The sequence below is a fragment of the Scyliorhinus canicula genome, chromosome 5 (genome assembly GCF_902713615.1).
Source record: "Scyliorhinus canicula chromosome 5, sScyCan1.1, whole genome shotgun sequence".
NCBI classification, from domain to species: Eukaryota; Metazoa; Chordata; class Chondrichthyes; order Carcharhiniformes; family Scyliorhinidae; genus Scyliorhinus; species Scyliorhinus canicula.
In genome coordinates this window covers 105,271,551-105,287,838 of record NC_052150.1, presented here as the reverse complement: position 1 = coordinate 105,287,838, position 16,288 = coordinate 105,271,551, and the positions used below count along the sequence as shown (strand labels likewise).

The following is a 16,288-nucleotide window of genomic DNA, read 5'->3' as shown; positions in this document are numbered from 1 at the left end:
CACACCCTCCAGCGCCAGTACGTCCTTTCTCAGGTAAGGAGACCAAAACTGAACACAATACACCAGGTGTGGCCTCACTAACACCTTATACAATTGCAGCATAACCTCCCTAGTCTTGAACACCATCCCTCTAGCAATGAAGGACAAAACTCCATTTGCCTTCTTAATCACCTGTTGCACCTGTAAACCAACTTTTTGTGACTCATGCACTAGCACACCCAGGTCTCTCTGCACAGCAGCATGTTTTAATATATTATCATTTAAATAATAATCCCTTTTGCTGTTATTCCGACAAAAATGGATAACCTCACATTTGTCAACATTGTATTCCATCTGCCAGACCCTAGCCCATTCACTTAGGCTATCCAAATCCCTCTGCAGACTTCCGGTATCCTCTGCACTTTTTGCTTTACCACTCATCTTAGTGTCGTCTGCAAACTTGGACACATTGCACTTGGTACCCAACTCCAAATCATCTACGTAAATTGTGAGCAATTGTGGGCCCAACACTGATCCCTGATGGACACCACTAGCTACTGATTGCCAACCAGAGAAACACCCATTAATCCCCACTCTTTGCTTTCTATTAATTAACCAATCCTCTATCCATGCTACTACTTTACTCTTAATGCCATGCATCTTTATCTTATGCAGCAACCTTTTGTGTGGCACCTTGTCAAAGGCTTTCTGGAAATCCAGATATGCCACATCCATTGGCTCCCCATTATCTTCCTCCCACTTTGCTTTGATCCCTTCCAGTGGTGCCTTCTCCTCTTCCAAAATAGCTCCATAAAATGCAGACACTACCCCCTTCTCCAGTCCCCCTGTCGTCAGCACCTCCTCCAGCAATGTGGAGGCCAGTTCCACCGGGAAACTCTGTATCTCCTTTCTGGCAAAACCTCGAACCTGCATGTATCTGAACATTTCCCCCTGCTCCAGCCCATACTTCGCTCCCAGCTCCTTCAATCTTGCAAACCGACCCGCAAGAAACAAATCTTTGAGTGTCTTAATCCCCCTCTCCTCCCATTTCCGAAAATTTCCATCCCACTTCCCTGGCTGAAATCCGTGGTTCCCCCGAATCGGCATTTCCCTTGACCCTGCGCCCAACTCGAAGTGTTGGCGAAACTGTCTCTAAATTCTCAATGAAGCTATTATTACCGGACTCCCTGAGTATTTTCCCGGGGCCATCGGGAGCGTTGCTGTTGCTAGTGCCTTCTATCCCGACCCCCTACACAAACGCTCCTCCATTCAGACCCTCTGGGAATCAACCCTTCTGACCCAGCTCCATACCTTCTCCACATTCACCGCCCAGTAATAATACACCAGGTTCGGAAGACCCAAATCCTCTGCCTGCCTTCCCCTCTGTAGCAGCACCTTTCTAACTCTGGCCACCTTCCCTCCTCATATGAACGAGGTAATCATTCCTTCAATCTCTCTGAAAAATGCCCTTGGCAGGAAAATCGGCAGGCATTGGAAAATAAACAGAAAACGCGGCAACACGTTCATTTGAACCACCTGTACCCAACACATCACTGACAGAGTGAGACCATCCCACATTGCCAGATCAGCTTTCACTCTCCCCACCAAACGAGAAATGTTGTACCTCACTTCCACCCTATCCCCGTAACCCAACAACCCCTCCTCACCTTTTTGGACACTTAGCATGGACTGTGGGAGGAAACCGGAGCACCCAGAGGAAGCCCACGCAGACATGGGGAGAACGTGCAGACTCCACACAGACAGTGACCCAAAAGAGAAAATGCTGTAAAATCTCAGCAGGTCTGGCAGCATCTCTAGCGAGAGAAAAGAGCTAACGTTTCAAGTCCGATGACTCTTTGTCAAAGCTAACAGACAGAGAAAGTGGGAAATATTTATATTGCGGAGTGAGAATGAAAGATGAGGCATAACCACAGAAATCCGGGGAAACGGGATACTTAAAGCCACAGAAGCAAAGGGAAAAGAGTGCTAATGGCAGTCCCCAGAGAGAACAAAAGGTGCGAAAGGCCAAACAGCAGAGAAACGAACATCAGAGGGTAAATTGTGACAGCTGTAGATGTGGGGGGAGTGGAAGGGGGAAGCAAAGGGGAGAAAGGGTAAGGAAAGATGGATAAGATGGGGGTATTAAATATATATTAAGAAAGACAAGAAAGAAAGAAATGGTAAAAGACAGTTAAAATGAAATGGGATGAAAACAAATGGGTCGAGGTGAAGCCAATGACCCAGCGGGGAATTGAACCTGGGACCCTGGCGCTGTGAAGCCACAGTGCTAGCCACCATACAATGCGCTGCCCAAAGTTAACACAGTTAACATTCATTGGTTTACAGATTTATTCCTTAAAGTGAAGCTTTCAGGAGATAGCCTGAGAAACACACCTCCTTACTTCAAATCCCAGGGCAGAACTCTAAAAATGAAACTAAAAAGAAAGTAAAAACACAGGGCAGTGCTGGAAAACAAAACTCAAAGCCACACCCAGACCCTCCCGTGAGTGACATTACAGTTTGCATAGCTGTTAACCGCTTAAATCACAGCCTTAGCAGATAATCTGGATACTTTAATCCAAGGTCTCCCAATAACAGTACTGCAGCCGACACATAATTCGTATGTAAAAAGTTCCTACATTCATCACAGTACGTTGTATAATCTTGCTTCTGCTTCTGCTGTCTGTGTGTATTTGCAGAAAGACTTCCTTCTGAAAAATATCACCCTGTTAGCTTTTATGTTTATTGATGTTTCCCACTATTGATGTGAAAACAAGAGAGCTAATTTTCAAGATTACTTTTCCAGCTGTGGGAGAATCCTCCCTAACATCTGCATCACCCAGTCACTCTTCAGAACCACCAAGAACAAGCCTCGCTTTATAAATTGATCTGCAGGGCAGCACGGTGGCCTAGTGGTTAGCACAACAGCCTCACGGCGCTGAGGTCCCAGGTTCGATCCCGGCTCTGGGTCACTGTCCATGTGGAGTTTGCACATTCTCCCGTGTCTGCATGGGTTTCGCCCCCACAACCCAAAAATGTGCAGAGTAGGTGGATTGGCCATGCTAAATTGCCCCTTAATTGGAAAAAATAATTGGGTAATCTAAATTTTAAAAAAAGTTTTTTAAAAATAAATAAATAAATAAATTGATCTGCAAGGATTTTCTCAGGACGAACTCCACCTGCGGCAAAGCTAGTTGCCCTTTTTCTGGTATTCAGAATAAACTCCAAATCGCTCCATCTCAATCCTTGTGATTTACCTCTTTTCTCAGTTAATTCCCAAGTTTATTGGCAGCCACAAAAACCTCTCAGTCATGAGGACTCCTGCTTTAATTTTGTTTTAGCCTTTCTTTCATTGTCTAATCTATTCCAGCTATGGCCTTGACCTGCACTTTTCTATCTGTTAGATCTTCCGTTTGCAGTCTCAGGGAGACTTTCTCCATTATATGATCATTTTTTGATGTGAAAGTCACTTCTAGACCATTGTGCAGTGTAACACACCATTCTTTCACTCTATTCTACCAGGCCATTGATCTCAGTTCTTCATCATCAACCTGAATATTCAACGAATATTTGAATTTGCCAGTAGCTTTTCCTGAACTTCCCACAATAGTTACAACCCTCCATTTGCCAGTCACTCCTCCCCATAATCTCCCAAGTACCAACTCTCGGCAGTTGATATTTGGATGTGATAGCTTTGTCCTTTGTGTCATTTTCACTCATGTACCCAACTACCCAGATCTTGATCAACATGCTTCTGTTCCTCAGGACCCTCATCACAATGTGTGAGCCTTTGAGGTCCAAGGTATCTACTTTAATTCTATCAGCTACACAGAGCCCAGGATGTTTTATGTAATCCCAATTAATTATGAAGAATAAACGTTAACAGTTTGATGGTCATGTTCTATAAGTCTGATCTTCCTTCACCGCCAATGAACTTAACCCCCGAAGACCTTCAAGGAACATAGGAACATAAAAGCAGGAGCAGAAATGGAAAAATATTTTTAAAAGCAAAACAATGTTTATTCTATAAACTTAAGTTAACCTTTTAAAAACATACAGTGAACATCTTAGCAACCATTAATTCAAATACAACCCCCAAAGAATACAACACTAAGTAATCCTTTAAGCTTTCCTTTTAACAATCATAAGACTTAAAACACCTTTTACCAGAAGCACATCAGATTAAAGTCACTACTGTTATTAGTTTTAAATCACCAGGATCGATTCACAGTCTTTAGATTACAGGGAGAGACTCCAATACACCTTCTGGCTGTGACTGCAGCTTTCCAGCTCTGAAAACGAAACTAACACACACCCTTCAGCAAACAGTCTAAAACGAAAGTAAAAAGCTGACAGACAGCCCAGCTTCATCCCCTCTCTGAAATCACTGCAGTAATAAACACCCATTTCTTAAAGGTACTCTCACTACAGATATTTATATACACACCCATTGATAAACACCCATTTCTTAAAGGTACTCTCACATGACACCTCCCCCCAAGAAAAAAACCCATCAACTTCAAGATGATTTCATTTTTCACCTTTTCACTATCCTTTCAGAAATGCACACAGTAAATATACTTTTTCATTTCAAAAAACAACACACGCAAACAGGTGTAATAATATCGTCCATTTTTGTTTCGCTTTTCTTCCTCCAACTGGAATCCTTCTTGATTGACAGTCTCTTTGAACAAGAAGATCTCTGCACGATCCATCCATTTCTCTACGCCTCGGCATGTCTCTTTAAAGTCAGATACTTTAGTTCAATCTGATCACAGAGTCCCTTGCAATTCTTCAACACAGGAACATTGATTATCACAGCTTTCAGGCAGTCAAATGCCTGTTGAAACTCTGCTGTCCATTGAAATTTTTTACGCTTCTTCAGCTAGTCCATCAGTGGAGCAATCACTCAACAAAACGTTTTCACAAACGTTCGATCAAATCCACTCATGCTAAGAAATCGCATTATTTCCCTTCGTCTCAAGAGTATCGGAAACTCCTCAAGGAAAGTGACTGGGGCTTTTCCAAATTCACTTTTGGCTTGGTTTATCACCAAACCCGCCTCCTGAAGTCAATTAAATAACTCCACCAGATGTTTTAAATGTTCTTTCCATGTCTAGCTGAAAATTACCAGATCGTCGATGTATACCGCACAATTGGGTAATCCTGAAACAACTTTGTTAGTTAACCATTGAAATGTGGCTGGGGCGTTTTTCATGCCCAATGGCATAACTTAGAATGGTATATACCATCTGGAGTCACAAAAGATGAAATTTCCTTCACCCTTTCGGATAAAAGTACCTGCCAGTAACCTTTAAGTAAATCCAGTTTGGAAATAAAAGTTGATTGCCTCACTTTCTCAATGCAATCCTCCAAACGTGGGATAGGATAAGAGTCCATTCTTCTAACTTAATTAACCTTTCTATAGTCCACACACAACCATTGGGTACAGTCTGGTTTAGGTACCATCACTATGGGTGAGCTCCCTTGCCTGCAACCCACTTCAATTATGCAATTTTTAAGCATACTCTCAATCTCTTTGTTAATCTATGCCAATTGTAAAGGGTTAGTCTGTCTGGATGTTGTTTGATTGGAACAGCATTTCCCACATCTACATCATGTATAGCCATTTTAGTACTTCCCAATTTATCTCCACAAATATGCCCATGTGATATCAATAACTCTTTCAGGTCAGTTTGTCTTCCTCTGGAAGGTAACTGAACAATCTATCCCAATTTTTAAGAACATCCTCATTTTCCAATTTAATTTGAGGCATGTCAAATTCAGTCATCTGGATTTGGTTCGTCACTTTGAGGTAGAAGCATTAAAACCTCCTCCTTTTTCTCTCCTTCCCTTTCAAAATACCTTTTAAGCATATTCACATGACACACACAACCATTAATTCAAATACAACCCCAAAGAATACAACACCGAGTCATCCTTTAAGCTTTCCTTTTATCATCCATAAGACTTAAAACACCTTTTACCAGAAGCACATCAGATTAAAGTCACTACTGTTATTAGTTTTAAATCACCAGGATCGATTTACAGTCTTTAGGTTACAGAGAGAGACTCTAATGCACCTTCTGGCCGTGACTGCAGCTATCCAGCTCCAAAAACTAAACTAAAACACACCCTGCAGCAAACAGCAGCAAACAGCCTAAAATGAAAGTAAAAAGCTGACAGACAGCCAAGCTCCACCCCGTCTCTGATATCACTGCAGTAGTAAACGCCCATTTCTTAAAGGTACTCTCACTACAGATATTTATAAACACACCCATTTGTAAATAACCATTTCTTAAAGGTACTCTCACATGACAAATTAATGGTTGCTAAGATGTTCACTGTTTGTTTTAAAAAGGTTAACTTGAGTTAATAGAATAAACATTGTTTTGCTTTAAAAAAAAGTTTCCATTTCTGCTGTACCACACTTGTAGAGTGGGCCGTGTGTTCCCCATACCACAATCTATTAAAAGTTGTGGGTCAAGTGAACTCCATCATACACTTTGGGGTTCTCTAAACCCTGGCCCATAACAAATAAATTGATCATTCATTAATCTGATGTCTAATACCTTCATGAATAAACAAAAGAAAATATATTTGACCTGAGTCTGATTTCCGCTTAGGTGGCCAAATAAAATCAATATAGTTTTTTTAAATGTCCAGTAACTTGCTGTTACATATTACCTGTCATCATACTCTCACAATGTCCCAAACTAATTTGTCAACAGTGAATTATTTAGGCATGTATCCCTAATATTATGCAGACAAATGCATCAGACAATATTCACAAAGCGAGTTCTCAGAAACAGTGCATCAAATAAATGGCCGGTTTGTCATTTTTGATGGTGTTATGCAGCATGTCCTGCATATAGGTTTAAAAGAGATTATGCTGCAGAGTACTGTATGCATTTGTGATGCACTGATTGAAGGTTGGCTCAGAAGGTTTTGCTTACTTGCCAATCATTCAGATTTCCATTGGAAAATACAAACTTAAAGATTTGTCAGGAGCCCAGATTTGCTGCGGCCTTGTCCAAATGTAATGATTGCATATCAGGTTTCTTTTTGGCAGTAAAAGTTTGATCTATGAAAGCAAAATTATGATTTAGTGCATTGCATAAAAAATGAAAACAATGGTGGGTAATATTTTACAATAAAATATTCTGTAAGGATACAGGCAAATTGATCTGATCAGTCTTTATTTTTTCACTGTGCACCCCACTGGCAATGCTGCTCAGTATAACAGGGGAGGTATGGGCAATATTAATGCTGAACTCATGCAACCCAAAATTATTCTATTAAATCATCACCGATTTTCTGATACAATGTACAACCCTTTTGGTTTGGGTAAGAAGAAAGCTAAAGAAGTTAGGAATCCTTTTAATCACAACTTGCTATGAAAAGTAGTGTGATAAAACTATTACAACTCAAAGCCTGAGGAAGGAGCAGTGCTCCGAAAGCTAGTGATTCAAAACAAACATGCTGGAGTTTAACCTGGTGTTGTAAGACTTCTTACTGAACCCAAAGCCAGTTATTCATGCTCAACTCCAAAGTCAAGAAATTCTGATCATCGTGATCCAGTGACAGTGTTCACTCATTTATTTGAGAACCAGTAAACTTGCTCAAAAATTGACAAAAAAATTAATTTTCCACAAACTAACTTACAAGTGAGTCACTGCTGGCCAGTATTTATTCTTCGTCCTCATTTCCCTTGAGGGGTGGTACTTTGCTGCCTTTTTGAACTGTTGCAGTCCATGTATTGAAGGCACATCTAATGGGCAGTTAGAGAAGTGATTCCAGGGGTTTGATCCAGAGAAAATGAAGGAGAAACAGGTGCCATTCTCTGGAAAGATTTCTCAGTGTGGTAGCGATTGTGAACTGCCGTGAGCTTCCCGGCGCTCGGCCCAACGAGGCCGGCAACTCAATTGAAAGTTAATTGGTCTACTTAACGAGGCCCCACGCTGCAGATGAAGGCTCGTCAGCTGATTCGACGACACTGTGCTCACCAACCCCCCGCTAACAAGGAAGAGCAGCACTTAAGCAGCACTTACTCCGTCAACCCCAGCTAGCTCGCAACAAAGGCGCCCAGGAGACTGGCCCCAAGATTTGGGGATGCTGACCTGGAGAGGCTGCTGGACACAGTGGAGGCCAGGAGACTGTCACGTTCCCCGAGGGTCCCGGAAGGGCAGCCACAGGGCAGCCTGTGCTGCTCGGGATGAGGTTGCAGTGGCTGTAAGTTCCGGGAGTGTGCACATCCATTCACCAACATCACCGGCGTCCCCTCCAATAGCCCACTCACCATTACATATCTCCCACCCAGATCCCTCACTTTCCTCACACTTACAAAACCCATATTCTTGCTCATCAGGATGGCCACCCCACGTGACTTTGAGTCAAATCCCGAGTGAAATACCTGACCCACCCATCCCTTTCTGAACCTAACCTAGTCCTTCACATGGAGGGGCATCTCCTGCAGAAAGACCACCTCTGCCTTTGAACTCCTGATATGCTCAAAAACTGAGATCTTTTCACTGGTCCATTGAGCCCTCCCACATTCCATGTCATTAGCCTTACAGGGGACTTGCGCCTCCATTCCCCTCTCCCGTACACCATCCTCCCCTTTTGACTGTACCCCCCTCTGATTTCACCCTGTACCAGGCCCATCAATGATGGCCCTCTTCTCCGCGCCTGACCACGCCTCTTCTCTAACCCTGCCACGTCGCCACAGGCTGCGGGACAGGGGTACGGCCGCCCCTTTACAAACCTTTCACCCCTGCTACGCATTGTTAATCCAATGGAAAAAAGAAATACCCTTCACCTGGGAGGAAAATAAAATAAAATGCCTCCCTCCAACCCCCACTCTACCCGTATCTTCCATTACTCCAGAGTGCCAGGACCTCCATCTCCCAAAAATGTTCAGTTCTCCCCAAGTTTGTGCTCCTTGAAAAAGTCATTGGCCCCTTCTGGAGTCTCAAAATAATTTCCCCGGCCCTCATAAGTCACCCATAGGTTTGCTGGGTAGAGCACACCAAACTTGATCTGCCTGTGACACAGCACCGCCATGGCCCTGTTGAACCCTGCACGCCATTTTGCCAGTTCTGCTCCAATGGCCTGGTGTATTTGGACCTTATTCCCCTCCCATTCGCAGTTCCGCTTCTCCCTGCTCACTGCAGCATCTTCATCAGGGGCCTTGTCCAGCATCTCCTCTGCCACCAGCCCCGCCAGCATCCTTGAGACATACCTCATGGCACTCGTATCTTGTACTCCTTCAGGCAGGCTGATGATAACGCAGGTTCTGCGTTCTCGACCTGTTTTCTTGCTCTTCCACCTTTTCTCTCAGTGTCTTGGAAAGGTCTCCTAAGAGCCCCACCTCTGCCTCCAATGCCACCACCCGATTGCTGCGGTCTGACATCACCCCCTCCATCTCTTGTATCTGCGACCACTGTGCCTCCAGATGGACATTTTTCCACTCTCCCCATTGAGCCCTTCAGGGGTGCCACAGCCCCTCCGATGGTCTTTGATCTGTCCTCCTGCATCTACTTCCTCTGTTGGGGGAACTCTTCCGTAATGAAGGCCATCAATTGTTCCATCTGGGGTCTTTCAACTTGCACTAGCCCTTCTCCCTCAGCCATCCTTCCACTGTCTGCTGCACCACAGATCTCTTCCAAGTCCCTGTCCATGTCTTTCACCTTCCTCTGCCGGGTTTGGTAACCAGCAGACATACCACTCCCGAGGGGAACTTCTTCTCCGACCTTCGGCTACACTTTTCTGTCGAAGTTACTCACGTTTCCGGGGGAAAAGAGCTCTTTTCTGTGCCTTCAAGCAAGTGCTGCCTGTATACGACCACTCACACCATGGCCGCCACCAGAAGTCAAAAACAAAATGTTTAAATAGTGCCTTTAACATAAAACATTACTATGCTACCATACCCATATCCTCTAATTTATCAGGAATTAAAATTTGACATCATAATTACATCATCTGAGATAGCTCATGACAAGTCATGTGCCTTTCCACATTGAGTGAGCACTGGAAACAAATCAATCTGTGACCTCCACCTTTTTCCAAAGCAGTGAAGAATAATAACCTAAAAGATGCTCAAACTGAATACTGCTACACAAGTTGATTTACATATCGACTACTGCTTCGTCAAAACACTGTCACTTCTGAATCAGAAGATGTTGTGTTTGATTAATACTCCAGGAACTCAAGAACAAAAATTGAGCCTCGAACTCTCAAGTGAAGTGAAATTTTGGTGGTGCCGTCTTTCGGATGAGACGTCTGTCTTCTCAGGTGGGGACAAAAGATTCCATTTCACAATTTTGAAGACGAGCAGGCTAGTTTTCCCTACTCTCCTGGCCAATATTAATCCCTCAATTGTCATAAACAAAAAAGGGCTATCCAGCCATTCCCACTGTTGTGTATTCACCTCTTTGTTGTACATTTTGTGCATCTCAAGGCAATGAGATGACGCTGGTTTCTATGGTTTTACTTACAGTGCTTTAAAATATTCTGCAATCATAAATTATATGCGCCATACGTATCGCAGTTCAGCTTCTTGGTCTCTCTCTGATGTCTGTTTGTTTTAGCTCTGAGTCAGCACTCAGATTTAATAAATCAAACACAGTGATCAGAGTTCAGTTACCAGACTAATATAACCAAGCACGGAAGAAGTTAACAAATGAACACAACACTCACATTGTTATTTATGATAGCTTGCAGTGTTCAAATTGGTTGCCACATTTTCTACATTACAACAATGATTATACTTCAAATTACTATTTTGGAACATCTTGAGGTTTCGCTACCTGTTTATTTTTTTCTCTTTCTTCATTATTGTAAATTAAGATGTACACAAGCAAAAAACAGCACCACATCAAATAAAAGTAAAGTGCTTTAATTAACTTGGCACCATATGTTACAAAGCAATAAATACACAACGGTATACCTGGAACATCTTGCAATGCAATCAGATGAAAAGCTTCAAAGATCATAGCATTCTGCTGCATGCAACATAACTTTGCCTCAAGAGATCCCAAAAGGTGGAAGACTCCCTGAAGTAAATTGTATAGTAGAATTTGATGCTAGCTATCAGTGCCATTTGACAAACTCCCAAACTGCAGACTTTCTTTTAATATTGAAATGTGACTATAGTATTACAATCCCAACAGCTTTTATGCCTTTCAACAATTTACCTTAAATCTTCCGGGTAACTCACAAACATCATAATCCTGCTACTTGATGAAACATGCTGCAAGTCTTTGTGAATGACTGATGTTTCATTCTATGGTTTTTTTGGGTGATGTTATGTGCAGCATGCATTCTTAAACCTAGTCTCTTGATTAATCAAGGCTCTAAGAGAATGGGGATGGCTAGCTCAGTTGTGTAGATGGCAGATTTGTGGCGTGGAGCGACATCAACAGCACGGGTTCAATTCTCATACTGGCTGAGGTTATTCATGAAGGCCCTGCCTTTGCTCCCCCCAGTCCCCCCCCCCCCCCACCCCCTCCCCACTCCGAGATGTGGTGACCCTCAGATTAAATCACCACCAATCAACTCTTTCTCAAAAAGGGGAGAGCAGCCTTTGCTCCTCAGGGACTCTGGCAACTTTCAATTTCAATAGAATGGAAGGAATATGATATGGTCGGCTGTTGTGTGAACAAAAAATTGCCTCTTTGGATTGACTGTCAATATCTCATGCATTATATGATGGTGTACAATGGTTTACATAGAAAATAGAAGCAGGAAGAGGCCTTTTGAGCCTGCTCCATGGCTGATCATCAAGTTTGATACCCTGACCCTGCCTTCTCCCATATCCCTTGACCCCAAGAGCCATAAATAATTCCTTCTTGAAATTACGCAATGTTTTGGCCTCAACGACTTTTTGTCGTAATAAATTCCACAGATTCACCACTTTCTGGGTGATGAAATTTCTCCTCACTTCAGTCCTTATCCTCAAACTATGACACCTAGTTATGGACTCCCCCACCATTAGGAACATTCTTTCTGAATCTATCCTGTCTAATCTTCTAAATTCCAATGAATATAATCCTAACCAACTAGTCTCTCCTCATATGACAGTCCCACCATCCCAGGAATCAGCCTGATAAATCTTTGCTGCACTCGCTCCATAGAAAGAACATCCTTCCTCAGATAAGGACACCAAAACTGCACACAATACTCCAGGTATAGCCTCACCAATGCCCTATACAATTGCAGTAAAACATCTCTGTTCCGAAACTCAAATCCTCGCGCTATGAAGGCCAACATACCATTTGCCTTCATTAATGCCTGCTCCTGCACGCTTACTGATGCACGAGGACACCAAGCTCTCATAGAATCAAAGAATTTACAGTGCAGAAGGAGGTCATTCGGCCCATCAGGTTTGCCCTGGTTCTTGGAAAGAGCGCCCTACCCAAGCCCACACCTCCACCCTATCCCCGTAACCCAGTAACCCCAGCTAACCTTTTTCTTTGGACACTAATGGCAATTTATCATAGCCAATCCATTAACCTGCACATCTTTGGATGTGGGAGGAAACCAGGGCACCCAGAGGAAACCCACGCAGACACGGAGAGAACGTGCAGACTCCGCACAGTGACCCAAGCCGGGAATCGAACCGGGGAACCTGGAGCTGTGAAGCAACTGTGCTAAGCACTGTGCTACGGTGCTGCCCACTGAGTATCCACCTCTCTCAATTAATACCCATTCAAATAATAACCTGATTTCCTATTTTTGTGACCAAAGTGGACAACATTTATCCACGTTATACTGCACCTGCCATGCATATGCTCATTCACTCAGCCTGTCCAAATCCCATTGGAAGAATCTCTGCATCCTCCTCACAGTTCACCCTCCCACTCAACTTTGTATCAACTGCAAATTTGGAAATACTACATTTAGTTTACACACAGTTATGTCCATTTTTAACCAACTAAAGGACACTTGACCTCTCCCAAAAGCACCTTTCCCGTCTTCCAAAATTGTCCTGGGACAATATCCAAAAGGGTACACTACCTCTCCAAAAGTGTACATGACTTCTTCAAAGAATTCCAGTAAGTTTAGACCTTCTCCTACCTGGTCTAAAGTGCACAAACCATGTTTTGGACATCCCATTGGGAAAATTCAGATCTGACTGTGGCAGCTGTACTTTAATGTATGTAGTTGCTTCCGTGAACTACACGTGCTATTTAGGATCCCCCCCCCCCCCCCCCCCCGCCCCCCCCCCCGCCCCCCCCCCCCCCCCCCATCCCAGAAATGGCAAGGGCAGGATTTGAGCCAGGACTTGGAGATTTGTACCACCAAAGCTAGCTTTGTTTAGATGACGAACTTTCTGTCTCTGTAAATGTACAAGCTGAAGATAAAAAGAAATGGCAGGAGAAATTAGCACAGTCCCTGGAGCCCAACCTTCTCCTGCCCCATGTTTATCCTTTCATGATTGTCACCTTATCCCATGCTTCCCGTCATACAGAGTTACTGCGGAAAGCTTGGGTATGTATTTCTACATGACCTTTTCTTGGCTGACCTGGTAAAGTTAGCAACTTCATCATTGCCTCTCAGTTTGAGAGATTTCGCTCAAGGTATCCCTGTCATTCTTGCTTGGATGTTTTGGAATGCTCAATCAATTGTACTGCCAGACAACTTGAAAGCAGGTTTTCAAATAGAATGCCAAGGTGCAGAAGGATCTAGGTGTTCGAATGCATGAGTCACAAAACGTTTGCATGCAGATGCAGCACGTAATCAAGAATGCTATATTTTATTACGAGAGGAATTGAACTTAAAAGTAAGGATGTTATGCTTCAGCCATACTGGGCATTGGTGAGACCACTGTGTGCCATTTTGGTCTCCTTATTCCAGGAATGATGTTAATGCACTGGAGGCAGTTCAGAGGAGGTTTCGAACATAGAACATACAGTGCAGAAGGAGGCCATTCAGACCATTGAGTCTGCACCGACCCACTTAAGCCCTCACTTCCATCCTATCCCTGTAACCCAATAACCCCTCCTAACCTTTTTTGGTCACAAAGGGCAATTTATCATGGCCAATCCACCTAACCTGCACGTCTTTGGACTGTGGGAGGAAACCGGAGAACCCGGAGGAAACCCACGCAGACACAGGGAGAACGTGCAGACTCCGCACAGACAGTGACCCAGCAGGGAATCAAACCTGGGACCCTGGTTCTGTGAGGCCTCAGTGCTAATCACTTGTGCTACCGTGCTGCTACTAGATTGGTACTTGGAATGAATGGATTGTCTTATGCGGAAAGATTAGAAACGTTAGATTTGTTTCCACTAGAGTTTAGATGAGTGAGCGGTGACTTGATTGAAGTACATAAGATCCTGAATGGCATTTACAAGGAAGATCGGAAATGATGTTCCCTTTTGTGGGCGAGTCCAGAACTAGGGGGAACTAATTTAAAAGTCACTGGATATTTTTAACACAGAGGTAGTTAGATTCTTTGAGGGCTTGGAAATGCAAAGTTATTGGGGGTTAATGGGGAATCTGTAACCCAACGCAAACAGACCCATCATGATCATACTGAATGGCAGAGAATGGCTAGAGGGGCTGAATGGCCTATATCTGCTCCTATTTTGTATGTTTGTCTGTTCGTAGTGCACTGCAAACTTGGCATTTCTCCTCATTCAGCTGCCTCACTACTTTAAATCTTGCTGCAACATGCAATTTCCCATCCACCAATGGACAAAAATGTTAAGAATGAGCTCCATTAGATTATGCAGATGTATATGCAGATATATATGCAGATCAGATGGGTCATAGAATTTACAGTGCAGAAGGAGACCATCGAGTCTGCACCGGCTCTTGGAAAGAGCACCCTGCCCAAGCCCACACAAGGGTCCTCTCCACCCAGTCAGAAAGCTGCTTGGAACTTTGAACAATCAAAGCATCCATGGCGTCCACTTTAAGCTTCCCAGGGTTTAGGTCAAATTCAGGTCAACAAGTAAAATACAGAATTTCTTCTGGATTCAAACAGGATACATCCTTGAAGGCATTATAATTGTCTCTGAGCTATATGCTTGTAAATAAACATGCTAAAACCTTCCAAACATTGCATGGTGAATAAAGTTTCCCTTTAAATGCAGCATGGCTATTTTGCACTCTGTATCACATAATACTCTGTGAAACTGCAGAATTGCACATGTAGATTTTTTTTTAAATGTAATGATATTATTATTGAACTATTCAATTCAGCATCACGATTCGCAGATTCTTTATTTACTTTGTCCAACATGGTCGTCACCTATTTGGCTCCAGATCCAGCAACACCTTCATCTTAAAATTCTCATCATCGATTTCAAATCCCACTATGGTCTCACCCAGGGTGATATCTCTGCAGCCCGAAAACCCTCCCTGATCTCTGTCCCTTGTGCATTTCTGGTCTCTTGCGCATCCATAAATGTAATCACTCTATGCCTTCAACTACCGAAGCCCAAACCCTGAAATTCACTCCCTAAACCTCTCGTTCTCTTCCTCTTTTACAAAGCTTCTTAAAATCAACCTCTTCAGGGCAGTTTTTGGTTGCCGACTCCAACATTATTTTAACTGACTCAGAGTAAAAATTTGTTTGAGAACACCCCTGTGAAGCACTGTTGGCTGTTTTACTGCGCTAAAGGCACTATACCAATGCAACCTCTCCAGAAAAATAATAGCTTCAGCTTTGTTTGAAGGTACCTCTTCACAAATGACCCTTTTGCAATTCCTACCAAAAAAGAGGATGGGTGAGTTTGTAAGAAAATACCAGAATAGACACAATGGGCCAGCTGATTCTATCACACCATGAAATTACTGTCGTACATTCAGCAGAACTATTCTTTCAGGCAATCGTACAGAAAGAATCTCAATTGAAAGGTTGAAATACCCTATGTAAAGATCTGAGTAAGCCAGACACTTTAATGATATACAAGCATTGTCCATCAGCAAACTAATATTTCAAAATTGTCCTACCATGTGACATTCGATGCAGCCAATAGTAGGCAAAGTCAACTCCTAAAAATGCCAACCACCATGTCCAGGGTGAATCCCATGGGAGTACAGAGAGCCTAAAGTTCTCCCAGATGTATATGTAACCAGTCAGCTCAATGCCTCGGCCCAGTAGTCTATACAAAAGAAATAAAGATAGATTTAATACCTTTAATGTGCAATACGTTTGTTGGAACCAATAATTCTACAGACACGTGCTTGTAGGATTAAAATAGCGGTTTTAATATACTTACAACAGAGCCAGCCTGTTAGCCGTTGAACTTTCGGTGAACTGGCCGGCTGACCCTGTGGCACTGATCTTTATACAGCA

At 43.1% G+C, this 16,288-nt stretch overlaps 1 protein-coding gene across 3 annotated transcripts in view; it reads right to left on the bottom strand.

The window, feature by feature from the left end:
* agmo (alkylglycerol monooxygenase) overlaps nucleotides 1-16,288 on the bottom strand; it is a 496,116-nt gene that overhangs the window by 392,685 nt on the left and 87,143 nt on the right. For all 3 annotated transcript variants that reach the window (XM_038797483.1, XM_038797482.1, XM_038797481.1), the window contains exon 3: nucleotides 15,943-16,094. In XM_038797483.1, the coding sequence (XP_038653411.1) occupies nucleotides 15,943-16,094 (152 nt within the window). The remainder of the gene's footprint in view (nucleotides 1-15,942; nucleotides 16,095-16,288) is intronic.